This window comes from Mastigoproctus giganteus, chromosome 6 (assembly GCF_048544385.1).
Source record: "Mastigoproctus giganteus isolate SK-2022 chromosome 6, ASM4854438v1, whole genome shotgun sequence".
Classification (NCBI taxonomy): domain Eukaryota; kingdom Metazoa; phylum Arthropoda; class Arachnida; order Uropygi; family Thelyphonidae; genus Mastigoproctus; species Mastigoproctus giganteus.
This window is the reverse complement of record NC_143580.1, coordinates 138,029,118-138,043,501: the sequence shown is the minus strand read 5'-3', so window position 1 is coordinate 138,043,501 and position 14,384 is coordinate 138,029,118. Positions and strand designations below refer to the sequence as shown.

The window sequence follows — 14,384 nt, the reverse complement described above, 5'->3', positions numbered from 1 at the left end:
AAGAGTAGAAACAGGTGCATGAATACTTGCATGTACACCAATGCTAGGAGTATAGTTAATAAATTCGATGAGCTTGAAGTGCTAGTCAAGACATCAAAAGCATATATTGTTGGGATATCAGAGACATGGTGTCACACAGACATAAGCAGTGCAGAACTGGAATTTGGGGAGTACAATGTGTACAGAAAGGATAGAAGGGAGGAGGGGTTATGTTAACCCCTCCTCCCTTCCTGTTATGTTAAGGGGTTTTCCAACCCACATCAACTGGATGCACTTCTAAGGAAGTGCATCCAATTGATGTGGGTGGACAATGCAATGTTGAGTCTGTCTGGTGTGACATAAGCAATGGGAAAGGAAAAATGAGTAGGTGTGTGTTATAGGCCTAATGAATCTGAAGAGTATAATGAGCAATTGTGCAGAGAAATAGAGTGGACCAGTAAATTAGTGTCTTATAATAGGGGATTTTAATTTCCCAGATATTGATTGGAATTTGTGGGTTGGTCACTCACACACTAGCAAGGCTTTTGTGGAGTTATTGGATGATTAGCAGCATGTTTGGGAGGCAACTAGAGGGAGTAATACTCTTGATCTGATTATCAGTAGTGATTCTTCATGCATCAAGAATCTGCAGATAAAGGAACCACTAGGTGGCAGTGATCACAGTGTGCTGAAGTGGGATTTTCTCAATGAGGTAACTACCATTACGGGTAAAGGGAAGGGTTTTTGCTTTCGTAAAGGTGACTACGGTGGTCTGAGACAGTATTTAAATTCTATACAGTGGAACCAACTGATGATGTTACCAACAGCAAATTCAAAATGGGAAGCATTTAAAAAATTAATCTTGGAAGCTACTAGGCTTTTCATACCAACAAAGAAATATTGTTCAAGATTTAGGCTAAATGGATGTCAGATGAACTAATTAGATATGTGACAGAGAAGAAAAATGTATAGGATACATATAAATTAACATGTGACACAGAAACCTATGATAGATATAAGCTGGTCTGTAACAAAGTTACAAACGAGATTAGGCAGACGAAAGCAGATTACAAGAAATCTTTGGCAAAGAATGCAAAGAATTCTTTACTTATGCAAACTCTAGAAAGAAGGGAATGTTTTGGGGAGGGAAATGCCAAGGGTGTATTCAACTCTGGCAGTAAGCTAGATAATCTTGTAATAACTGAGAGTAAAGTGGAGGAGAAATTGTTGAAGATAAACACAAGAAAGGCACTTGGGGTGGATGGAATCTATCCATTTATATTAAAGGAGGTGGGAAAGGAAGTAAGCAAACCCTTAGCCATAATTAAGAGAGCTTCCTTGGACTCAGGGAGAGGTCCCCATGGACTGGAATTGTGTAAATGTGACCCCAATCCACAAAGGAGTATCAAAGGGAGACACAGGTAATTACAGACCTGTTAGTTTAACTTCTGTTCCGGGGAAATTAATGGAGGCACTGGTTAAAGAAGCATTGCAGGCTCATCTAGACAAGACTTCAGTTATAGCTCGGACACAGCATGAGTTTGTTAAGGGAAAGTCTTGTCTGACAAATTTGATTGGATACTATGATGTAGTCACAAAGGAACTGGATGCAAAGATAATTTTGATATCATATATTTGGATCTTAGAAAGGCCTTTAATACTGTTGCACATGGAAGACTGCTGCACAAATTGGAGCAGTGTGGTATTGGAGGCAAATTGCTGCTATGGATAAAGGGATGGTTGAGTGGGAGAAGAGAGAGTGGTAATCAATGGACACTGCTCTTCGAGGACTAATGTTATTAGTGGAGTCCCCCATTGTTCAGTGTTGGGTCCATAGTTATTTCTGTATTTATAAATGATATTGATGATGGTATATCAGGCTTAATGTCCAAGTTTGCAGACGATACGAAAGTTGGCAGGGTTGTTAATGACACCTATGACAGTACACTGCTGCAACAGGATCTAGAAAAGTTGAGCAGATGGGTTGAGAGGTGGCAAATGACGTTTAACATTGACAAATGTAAAGTACTACATATGGGAAGCAGTAATCCCAGAGTAATGTATTAATTCTGTCGTACCACGCTGACAGTGGTAGAGAATGAAAAGGAGCTGGGGGTAATTGTGCAGGCAAATATGAAGTTTTCTGAGCAGTGCAGACGGTCTGCAAGAGTAGCTCATGGTGTCTTGTTAATGATATACAGGAATTTTTCTAGCAGGGATAAGGTGGTGATTATCCCCTTGTATAAGGCAATGGTCAGGAGTACACCTTGAGTACTGTATACAGGTCTGGAGGCCTCATTTTAAGGACGTAGAGCTGTTGGAACGAGTACAGAGAAGGGCAACAAGATTAGTGAATGGAACAACGGGTTGCTGCTACGAAGAAAGGCTTAAGTTTTGCAAATTACAGTGTCTGGAGACTAGGCAGCTGCGAGGTGATCTGATTGAGGTGTATAAAGCCTTGAATGGTTTCAGCATGCTCAATGCGGATGGGAATGTGATTCTCCCTCTTGCTCAGAATAATCGCCTGAGAGGACATAAATTCAAATTGAGGAAAGATGGTTGTAGGATAGATGTGCGGAAGTTTGCCTTTAGCCAGCGGGTGGTTGATTAGTGGAACAAACTTGCATCTGTTGTTGTAGAAGTTGATAGCTTAAATAAATTCAAGGAAGAACTTGACAAACATTTGGAGCGAGTGGATGGGTGAAATAAGGGTTTTTTTTTTTTTTTTTTGGCTGATGCTATATAAGCTTGCTTTCTTGCATCATGTGCCTTTGCTAATGCCAATCTGTAAGTTTCTTTTTCTTTGATATTTTTGTTTTGTTATATTCATTGTATTATTTAAATTATTTTATTAATAAATATGTGCAAATCATAAATTGTAGCAATAGTAATTTTTATAAATTCATAAAGATTGATACCTGCATATAATGGGAGCGTACTTATTTTACTTTACTTATATTACTTTTGCCCCAGACGAGGATTGCCTAGTTCAGTCTCTAAATCCACTAGCATGTCATATAAGTATAAGTAACTTTCTATAACTGTGACCTTGAAATGGCATAATGCACTGTTCAAGGTCATGTGCCAATATAAATGAAACAACTAATACAAAAATATATAACTAAAATAATTACTTAATGCTTGGTGGTGCTTACAATTTTGGTAAATCCACCTGGCTTTTGTTTTAATTGAATACTGTAATTATACTCACTATTTCCTTAAATTTTAACCTGGTCGGTCAAGAAAAATGATATTGATATTAGCAACGATTGAGGAAAAAATAAATACCAAATCAATGTACACGATAGTGTACAATAATTACAGTTTATTTATAGAAAAAATATTAAATTTTGGTTGTTTTTATTGTCCTATACATATTTTTTGTCGATTAGAATATGGCTAGAATTTGTCGGTTAGAATAATAAAAGTTTTATGCTTTTACTATATATAGTGAGATTTTAAAAGTTCTATCATTTTATTTTTATCTATTTATTTACACATTTTCTATAATTTTTTTTTACGTATTTTAACAAATGAAGGGAGGGCACATGGGAAGAACAGTCCGATTTTGGTCAATTTTACAGTTAACAGCTCCATCTAATGTTATATCATAAAAGTTTTATTAGAAAATTAGTAAAATGGCAGGACCAATCATATTGAGAAATAAGATGACCAAGAAATATCAGCATGCTCCTCAAGAATTGTTGTGTTAGCCTGTGGAATCCCACTGCTGGGCAAAAGCCTCCCCCGACTTTCCATTCATCTGGGTTCAATGCCAGTCTTGTCCAAGTGGGGCCTATAAAGGGATGTCAACTCATCTCTCCACCTGGTTTTCTGCCTTCCTCCATTTCTTTTTCCTTCTCTTGGTAACCAAACAGTTGTGAGCTTATCCCACGAGTCCTCTTGTTTTCTGGAGAGATGTCCTGCCCGCTTCCATTTTAAGGACTTGGATGTCTTGATGGCTTCATTGATTTTAGTTTTTTGTTGATGGAAGTATATTTTATTCTGTCTTTTTTGGTTATACCCAGCATACTTCTTTCCATTGCTCGTTGGCATGTTCTAAGTTTATTTACTTGAGCTGCTGTCAAAGACCATGTGTTGGGCTGTGTATGTTAGAGTGTGTAATATGATTATGTATAATTCTCAAGAATAATCGGTTCTATATATTGCTCCTCATTTGGTCTTTCTAATAATTTCTGTCTACCACTTTTCTGCACTTTTATATATATCTAATGCATGCACTTATTGATACAAATCTGTACAGCAGATTATTAATACAAAAATAATAATAAATAAAATTTTAAAAAATTAAAATGTTTTTTTCTGGTTTCCTCAGCTCTCATTATAGCACAACCACTGTATACACAGCACAATCATAACTGCTCAATGAAAGCAGTGCCCACGCACATCTTCATGCCTGCAATATTCCAGGAGCCAATAATTAAAACAGAGAGAGAGACATGTTGACCAACAAGAAAATGTATTTTGTACACATCTGGGAGACTTTTCGGAAACTTCTGAAATTTTCAATATATACATATGCTCATCATTCAAATTACAACATTCTGTAAGTTGCATTACAAAACAATTCATACCAATGATATTCATGTGATTAGTCAGACAGCCAGGAAAGACATTGTCTGGCTGCCTGACTAATCACAAATACTCCCAAAATATGAAAACAGAAAGATTTTTTTTTTTTAATCTGGTATAAGTATCATATACATCTATTAAAATAAAATATACTCACACGATCTTTTGGAACCTGAGCAATTTCAAGTAATCTAAGCTTTCCTTCATATTGAATTAAAGTACCACCCTAGAAATGAAGACATAATAAACCAAGAGAAAATGTGAAATGACTATTCATAATACATAATTTCAGCATTAAATTTACTTATAATCCATTCCAAACCCATAATAATAATTTTTTATGTATGATAACACATGGGAAAATTAGTTTTTCAATTGCAGTCATAACATTAAATTATCAAAATTATTCACATACACAAAGTTGGTTGTTAACGTTAAGAACTCAAATTTTAGTTCAAATTACCATGTACTTAATACATTGTAAGGCCACCTTGGGCTATAAGCCTCAACTCTCCTGGACATACTTTCTACCAACTTCCAGTATGCGGTGGCCATAATTCACCTTAATTTCAAACAAGCTCTCAAAAAGCTGCTGTCAGGGCTCGTTTTAAAGAAGGTTGTTTTGGTTGTGCTCTTTTATGTTTTTAGGAAAATCACATCAAGGGTAACTTTTAAAGGGAAATAAAAATTGTATGTGACCATTACAAAATCTGCAAGTTGGGATTAATGGAAACATTGGGAAATAGTACAAGGGTGAGAGTGAGACAGGGCTGCACCTTATTTGCATTTCTTAATTTTCATAGGCAGTTTAACTAATGTATAAATTAGTGCAATTGCATCATTTCAGTACATAGCCAACTACTTAAGTAGTTATAAATTGGCATCATTAAGTATATCTCATATTGTGAATACCTTCACGAGTTGCCATGATATTGCACTATCTCAAATAAATAACACTTCACCATAGGACAAGATTAACTTGTACATTAGTTAAACTCTTTACATAACCTGAGGCTTTAGCCCTAAACTATATCGAAATAGGCTGTTTAATAAAAATAAATTAATGGTAAAGATAGGAATGGGAGGGATCCCATTCCCATCTTTATCATTGATTTAAAACAAATGGATCATTATAAACAGATGCTATTTTGCTATCAAATATTAGCTTTCAAGAACCTGAATGAAGTAGATTAAGGCTGTAGGAAACATAACACAAAGAGAAGAAAGCAATTACAAGACTATACAACAAATATCATGGCCTAAGCTAGAACTCCCAGTCCTTACCACAGGCATTCAATGGGATTGAGGTAAAGACTCTTGGATAATCATGCCATCTATTGATGTCACTGTTTATTACAAAAAGCATTGTCTCTGACATTGACATAGCTAATTTTCATAGTATTCTCCCAATATAGGTAGTGCACAACTGTCCAAAACATCAAAGTAGGTTTGGACTCCATAGTTTCAAGCATTACTACTAATGGACTAGATGGTAATGCCTGAACCACATAAAACAGCCTCATCAGAGTACAGTAATACCCCGAAGTTACGCGATAGGTGGGTCCGACGAAAATCGCGTAAGTCGAATTCGCGTAAGTCGGGGTACAACTTTGCATATAAATATATACAAATTTTGCTTAATTGGGACCAAGGACTAACAAAAACACTAGTTTAGAAGAAAAATATTAATAAAATTGCAGTTCTTTATACATATTAATACAAAATATGTATTAAAAAAACAAATGACTTACGTAAAAAAGTTATTTCGATGTCGATGGCTTCATAAAATCTAACAAATTCGTCTGACGACACAGCGCGTTCTTTTTTTCACGCAGAATTTCTTCGTAGCAAGCTAATAATTTTTTTTATTCCTTGCTTTGTAGCTATAACGCGTTCTTCGTTGGAGTCTATGTTTTCTAAAATTTTTAAGCCCTTTACAATTGAGCCCTTTTCAATTTTCAACCTGTCAAGTTTGCAATTGTCATGTGCTTTTCGCCGTTGCTTCATTTAGGCCTGTAGCACGTGCAATATCACATGGTCTTTCATTTCGCTCAAAGCGTTTCACAATTTCATATTTTTTCTCTATCGACAGAGGTGGACTGGCCATAAGCCTTACCGGGGAAACCCCGGTGGGCCAGTGTGATTTTGGCCATAAACCATAGTATGAGGCCACTATAAATTTTCCCGGGTAAGAATTTTTGACCCAGTCCGCCTCTGTTTATGGATAATTGCTTTTCTTTTTCTCTCTGAATCTGCAGTGTCTTCACCAGGACGCTTCCTTTTCACACCTTTTAATTAAGTATTTTACACATAAACAAAGCTGCGCGCATGTAGCAACTGAATAAACAACACCATAAAGGCAGAGATACACTATTAACACCTCACATTTCTAGGGGTTACTACCATAAAACAATAAAAATCCAGTTGCGTTTCTGCTAGTGAAATCTGTTATAAACTGGTAGTAAACTCGATCTAATTGCATTTGTGATTATACCGATAGCTGGAATTGTGTTGGTTTTTACGTTATTATGGTGAAATGTGTTTCCCCTTCACTGATATAAAAAACATAAAAGCAACAAAGTTGAATTTTGTTCATCTTTCGCTCTCATTCTCCGCCGTCGCACCGTATATCGATAACATATGAAAAACGACCTTGAAGATAGTGGGCGGCAGCGTTGCCAAACGAAAAAAATCAAGAACCGCGTAACTCCGAGTTCGCGTAAGTCGGGGTAGCGTAAGTCGGGGTATTACTGTACCCAACTAAAATCTCAGTCAAGACAATACAATCTGAGAGGAAGTGCTCTACAGGCAATATCAATACCAAAGCACATCATTCAGGAAAATTTTGTTTGGTCACTGAATAATACCTTTTCATTTTTTGTCCCTGTTCCATAACTGCCAACTTTTTAGATTTTCAAAAAGCTGGAATTCAGGCATTTGTAAGCAGGAGTGAAACAGTAGCTTTTACAAAAAATCAGAAGGCATTTCTCTAGAAAAAGGAAGAAAATAGATCTTTCAGTAAAAGGAGGTGTTTTTTTTGAAGTCCACACTACATTCGAAATTAAATTTCATCGGCAAAATATACATTTTATATTAGAACACAGCCACAGGATTGTTTAACAGTACAATATACTTTTAAACATTAACTAACCTAATATTTTCTGTCTATGGATTTCTGTTTGGATATTGTATTCAAAATCAACTGATTTTGATAGTTTCAAGAAAAATAGTGTTGCAGACTTTGCCTTCTTCAGAAATGTTGACTTGAAGAGTTGTTTATAACAATGGCACTGCTGTTTAGACTTTGCTATCAAGGTAATTTTCAAAGCTTCGCCAGAAACAGAATTGAATTCAGTCCCACCACACTTTAATTTCCCTCGCACTCAGCACTGTGAGGAATTGTTAAAATGCCAAGAATGATTTGGAATAATTTGTTAATTTCAATCTTCCTTGTGCACTCTTCAGTTCCCCAGACTGTACAGCAATATGTTTTTTCATAACAGTATCTGGCAGGTTCTCACATTGAAACTGACGGAAATAACACTGAAAAACATCCACTGCTTCAATTATTTCTTTATCTTTTATCGACATCAAGATGTAACAGAATCTATCCACAAAAAAATAAATTTTAAAATGATGCACTACCAATTACTGAAATTTGTGCTACCTTACTTTATGAGAACATCATTTTTCAATGGAAACTTGTGCACCATGTTGTCACATTCAACCATAAACCTCACTGATCAAAAAGAACAGAATCTCCTCCTGTTTTAGGCTCTCCAATGACCATGGAAACAGAAATACCTACCCATATGAATAAGTCAGAATCAACCTTCTAGCTTAGTCTACTATGGTAATCAATTTCTACAATGGAATAAGATTTAAAAACTGTTAACAAAATAAATTTGCACAAAATTTTCTTCAACATATCCAAAATTTTCTTCAACATATCTAGGAGTAATGACCTCGTACATGGATGTGAGATATGTTGTAATGAAGACCTATGTTCAGATTTTCAAATACTGGTATGGCATTTGAAAGAAACACACAAATTGCTTTCTTCAAGCCAGAAGAGAGAAATATGAACAGACTTTCTGCATGAGTGAGAATAACATGCCTAGAATTATCAGCCTGCTTGGCCTTGTTTTGGATTGCTTTTACCATCAAAAGTAATACAGCAAACCATCATTATATAATAGAGCTGGAAAACATTTTTTACAGACGATGATACATTATGTTTTGCAGAGGATATTTTTACATTTTCACAGAGGACAATACACTGTTTTCCAGTTCTCTGCAACAAAATGATGGTATGCCATACTATTTTTCTTTAAAGTTGATAAAGGAGCACATCGCTCCAAAAGTTTCTTTGTGTATATTTAATTTTTATACAAATGTACTTTTAATACTTATGGACTTTTTTCATGACCAGTGATTTCCCAGATAGTGCTATTTCCGTATTAGGATCTCAGTTGTTCTCCAATTCGATTTATCTGAGCAACATGCGAATAAAAAAAGAACAACTTGGATCACGATGCCATATCTTCATTTCCTTTTCTCTGTTAATGAAAAATGGCAGTTGAAGTTTAACACTGACAAATGCAAAGTACTGCATGTAAGTAGCAGTGATCTCAGATTAATGTACCAACTGTGCGGTGCTACACTCAGAGTAGTGAAAAATGAAAAAGATCTGGTGGTAATTTACAGTTATATATGAAGTTTTCTGGCAGTGCAGACAGGCTGTCAGAACAGCGCTCATGAGGTTTTGTCAATGATATATAGGAACTTTTCTAGCAGGAATAAGGAGGTGATTATCCCATTGTACAATGCAATGGTTAGGCTACATCTTGAGTACTGCATAAAGGACTGGAGTCTCATTTTAAGAAGGATGCAGCTCTGCTGAAAGTGCAGAGATGGACAAGATTGGTGAAAGGAAAAAAGGATGGTCTCACCAAGAAAAGTTTCAGCTCTGTATACTACAGCAACTAGACTAGGCACCTGCAAAGTGATCTGACTGTGTTTAAGACTTTGAATGGATTGAGAAAACTCAATGCCAATGGCACTCTTTCTCTTGCTCAGCCTAAACACAGTTGTTGTTGTTATTGGTTTTTAGGAGCATTAGCAACTAAGGCCATATTGTTCCGAGATATGCGGTGGTCATTCCCTGACCTTTCCGCATCCTCCATATTTGGTGGTGAAGGGCTCGAATCCCCGGTCTAATCAAGAAGCGTGTGCTACGCACTGCTGCTCCTTCCCGCCTGGCTACGGAAGCGCCTCCTAAATACGGGGGGAGGTGAATGTTATTGGAATTTTCAGTGAAATGATCACTTAGGCCATATTGCACTATGAAAGTGGTTCATACTGCCTGGGTTGGTTGCTGTAGAAGCAATTAGAAGTTGTTATATCTATATCATCCTATTAGTTTTAGCAGGAGATAAATACTGCGAGATTTGATTTTTTGCCTATGATATGGCCAAGTGACAAAGGCTCCTTTAAGTTTGCAAGACAACTGAATGAAACTAGATGATCATTATTATACAAATTATACTGTAGAAGTATATGTTTGACTGTGAGTGGTGTGTGTGGCAGTGATTACACTGAGGAATCATTTTCTGACAAAAGAAACAGATGAGTATGGCCGATTCAGGCTCTGGCTAGAATTACTTCTTCTTGTCTGTTCATAATGAAGCTGGAAGCCCATAATTTTGGTACAGGTTTAATTTGAAGGAGCTTATGAATTTGCACTTGCGATTGAAGTGTCCATTGACATTTACATATAATTTGAATATTCATTTTATAATCTGTGAACAGTACCAGGAAATTGGATGGAGCTGTGCTTGGGTGTTTGGAAGTATCCACGATTTCATTTCCTAGTATTCCAGTATGGCCTGGGATCCAGCAGAAGACAACCTTTTGCTGATGCTCTCTGAGATGAATCAACTTTATTAATGGATCAGTATGTGGAGAAGCATTTTGCATGGTTAATAAGGAACTTTGTGAGTGTGTATATTATGCTCTTTTGGATGGCAAATGAAAATAGAGCAAGTTTTATGGCATCTAATTCAGTAGTGTAACTCCTGCATTCTATGAGAAGAGATAGAGAAATAGAAGTATCAGACAATACCACTGCTCCATCCAATCCACTCAGACTTCGTTCCATCAGTATATATTTTAGCAAAATCGGGATAAAATTGAGTATGCACAATGTGTAACTGTTGGATGTTAATGTCTGATAGAGAGTGTTTTCCACATTGGTGGAAAAAAATTGTCACAAGATGGCATGATAACAGATCATGGAGGGTTGAAATCTATTGGACTTTATTGAAGTGTATATTCCAATCTTCTGCTAGTTCCTTTAACCTAATACCAGCAGACTGAATTGCCTGTGGTTTGTTTCTATAAAAGGTCAAACTGTGGATCATAAAGTACTGACCAATTAGAATGGGTCACCTGGCTTTGGATCTTGGTTGCATAGTTAGTAATAACATCTGATATTTAAAGCTTCATGGGCTTCAACATAGACTTTGCACTGGAAATGTTCTGAAAGCACCTAGAACTGTGTAAGAGCTGAATGTTGAATAGGGTTGAGGCAAGGTAAACTGCTCTCCCTAGGAGAATCAAAGACAGGTGCACCATAGTCCAGGTGTGAACTGATTATGGATCTATATAAGCAAAGCATAGTGTCACAATCTGTACCCCATGTTGTGGCTAATAAGACTCTGAGAATGTACAGTTTTTTTTTGACAAGCAGTCAGATGTTCAATGTGCTTTTGGTAGTTTAACTTGCTGTCAAAAATTAAGCCAAGTAGTTGAATACTATTAGCTATTGGAAGAGGATGGTTATCCAAGTGAAGTTCAGGTTCAGGATGCATTTTACATCTGGTACAGAAGTGAACAGCAGATTTCTGGCTGGATAGTCTATAACCATTTTTGTTTTGTGCATTCCATATCTGGATGCAATTAATTGATATTTGCAGTTGTGGCTCAATGTAGTTTATGTTTTGAGAATGAGAGGAAATTGTGAGATAATCGGCGAAAAGGTGTGAATCCACAGTTTCAGAATGAGTTCAATTATATAATTCATTCTAATTGTGAACAAAGTGACACTGAGAACAGACCCTTATGGAATTCTTTCTTCTTGGACAAAGTTCTTAGAGAGAGTTCCCCAATAATGGATATGAAAGGATCTTTGTTGTAGGATATTTTTTGGATGAAATATGGCAAATGGCCTTTCAGGCCAAGAGAATGTAGGCCATTTAAGATGCCAAAATGCCACATGGTGTCAAAGGCTTTCTCAATGTCAAGATAGACCATGAAGAAATGTTCTTTTTTGATGAATGCATTTCTGATGTTTGATTCAGCTTTAATTATGAGATCCGATGATGATCGATTTTTTGGGAACCCAAATTGATTGTTGTTAATCAAGTTTTGGGACTTCAGGTACGAAGTGAGACGCCGATGTTTCATTTTCTCTAGGATTTTGCTCAGATAAGAGATATCGGCCTGTAGTTGTGAGGAACAGAATGGTCTTTTGTGGAATTTGTGATTGCCGGTACATAAAAATGATGCCTGAAACTTGGGAAGTTATGTTCAGAGAAGATTCGACTGAAAAACATCAGCAGTGAAGATAGTGATTTTTTATCCAAATTTTGGAGCATTACACAGCATATCCCATCACGGCAACCAGCACTGTTTCTTGAACTGATAAGAGACTGCTGAAGTTCAAGCATGGTAAATGGTTGATTATAAGGCAAAGCACAAGTGTCAGTGAAATTCAGTCTGGACTTCTTTGTTACGGTTTTAATTTTTTGAAATGGTTGATCGTAAGCGTTTGAAGAAGACAACTGATAAAATACAATTCCCAGTGTATTTGATATTTCTGTAGGCATAGAAAGCTCATGTCCATGCCATTTCAGTAGTGGGGTGGATAAAAGGGAAAATTTACCATTTAAATATTTTATTTTTTTCCAGATCAATCTGATATCAGTATTTTTATTAACTGAAGAAGCGAATTTAATCCAACTTTCTTTTTTCGCTTTTTGTCTGATATAACAAGTTTTTGCTCTAAGACATTTATAATTAATAAGATTGGACGTGGTTGGATGTATGCGAAATAGATTCCATGCTTTATTTTTCTCTTTTTTTTTTTGCATTGTCGCAATTTTCATTCCACCAGTAATTTATTTTTCATTGATTTCTTACTTGATATTGCGGAACTGCAGTGTACACAGCTGTCAGCACTCTTAGCATTAGTAAAGGCATTTGATGCAAGAAAGCAAGCTTATGCAGCATCAGCCAAAAAAAAAAAAAATAAATAAATAAATAAAAAATAGCCACTTCCACTTCACCCCTCTGTTCATTCGAAATACCTGTCCAGCTGAGCCTTAAACTTATTTAGGCTATCAACTTCCACGACAAGGGATGGAAGTCTATTCCACCAACCAACCACCCGCTGGCTAAAGGCAAATTTCCTCACGTCTATCCTACATCTGTCTTTTCTCAATTTGAATTTATGCCCTCTCAGGTGATTATTCTGAGCAAGAATCCCATCAGCATTGAGCATGCTCAAACCATTCAAGGCTTTATACACCTCTATCAGATCACCTCGCTGGTGCCTAGTCTCCAGACACTGTAATTTGCAAAACTTAAGCCTTTCTTTGTAAGAGCCCCCCTATTGTTCCATTCACTAATCTTGTTGCCCTTCTCTGTACTCGTTCCAGCATCTCTACATCCTTCTTGAAATGAGGCCTCCAAACCTGTATACAGTACTCTAGGTGTGGTCTGACCATTGCCTTAAGTGGTGAAACCCATGTTTAGTCTCTAGAGCAAAGTTTCTGGCATCCCCCTCCCACCATACTTCTCCTTCAACCCATGCTTTTTTAACCCAAGCACGGTACTAAGTACTATAGGTTCTAATACCTCTCGTGTTTGGGGTTCACAAAAAAAAAAAAAAATACAAGGGAATAATCACCTCCTTATCCCTGCTAGAAAAATTCCTATATATCATCGACAATACACCATGAGCTACTCTTGCAGCCCGTCTGCACTGCTCAGAAAACTTCATATCTGCCTGGACAACCACACCCTCTTGATGGAACAGGAACAGATGATATAGTTTTCAAATGAGATATGCATTCTATATTTTGGACAAAATATAGAACGGAAAATTCCAATTTAATTGGATTTTCTATTGGGAAGGAACAGAATGATTGAATTTTGCACATTAATAGGTAATGGTTGCTGCTATAAGGATCATTTAGAGGTACCCAATCTATACTTGGGAAGATGATTAGAGAGCAAATGGAAAGATCTATTGCAGACGTTGAACCTGTAGGGAAATGGATATAGGTAGGAGAATCAGGTATTTAGTAATGTTAAATTCTGTCTATCGATCAACATTTCAATAAGCTGGCTGCATCTGTCAGATATAACAATCCCATAATAGATAATGTGCATTAAAGTTGCCTAATACATAAAATGGAAATGGTTACCATAAAACAAGATCTTCAATTTCCTGAATAGTATATGGATGATTAGGCAGAAGATAAATTGAAACCAGTGTCAGAGTGATTACATTAACAACATGTGTGGCAATGGCTTCTAAGGAGTTTTGCAATAAGATGCATCTGGAGGGGACACTTGAATCCAAGAATACTGCCACTCCTCCATGGCATTATCTTGTCAGCTCTGTCTTTTCTGAAGATAGTTACTTTACTACTTTACAATGGTTGATTGGTTGGTTGGCTGGTTTGTAGTTTATTAGTGCATTAGCAACTAAGGTTATAATGCGCCAAAAGCAGGTCATATATAAA

The 14,384-nt window shown here is 36.5% G+C and overlaps 1 protein-coding gene across 2 annotated transcripts in view; it reads right to left on the bottom strand.

Moving 5' to 3' along the window:
• Positions 1-14,384, bottom strand: part of UGP (UDP-glucose pyrophosphorylase) — a 443,603-nt gene that overhangs the window by 329,700 nt on the left and 99,519 nt on the right. For both annotated transcript variants that reach the window (XM_090376515.1, XM_090376514.1), the window contains exon 9: positions 4,730-4,798. In XM_090376515.1, coding sequence (XP_090232641.1) covers positions 4,730-4,798 — 69 coding nt within the window. The remainder of the gene's footprint in view (positions 1-4,729; positions 4,799-14,384) is intronic.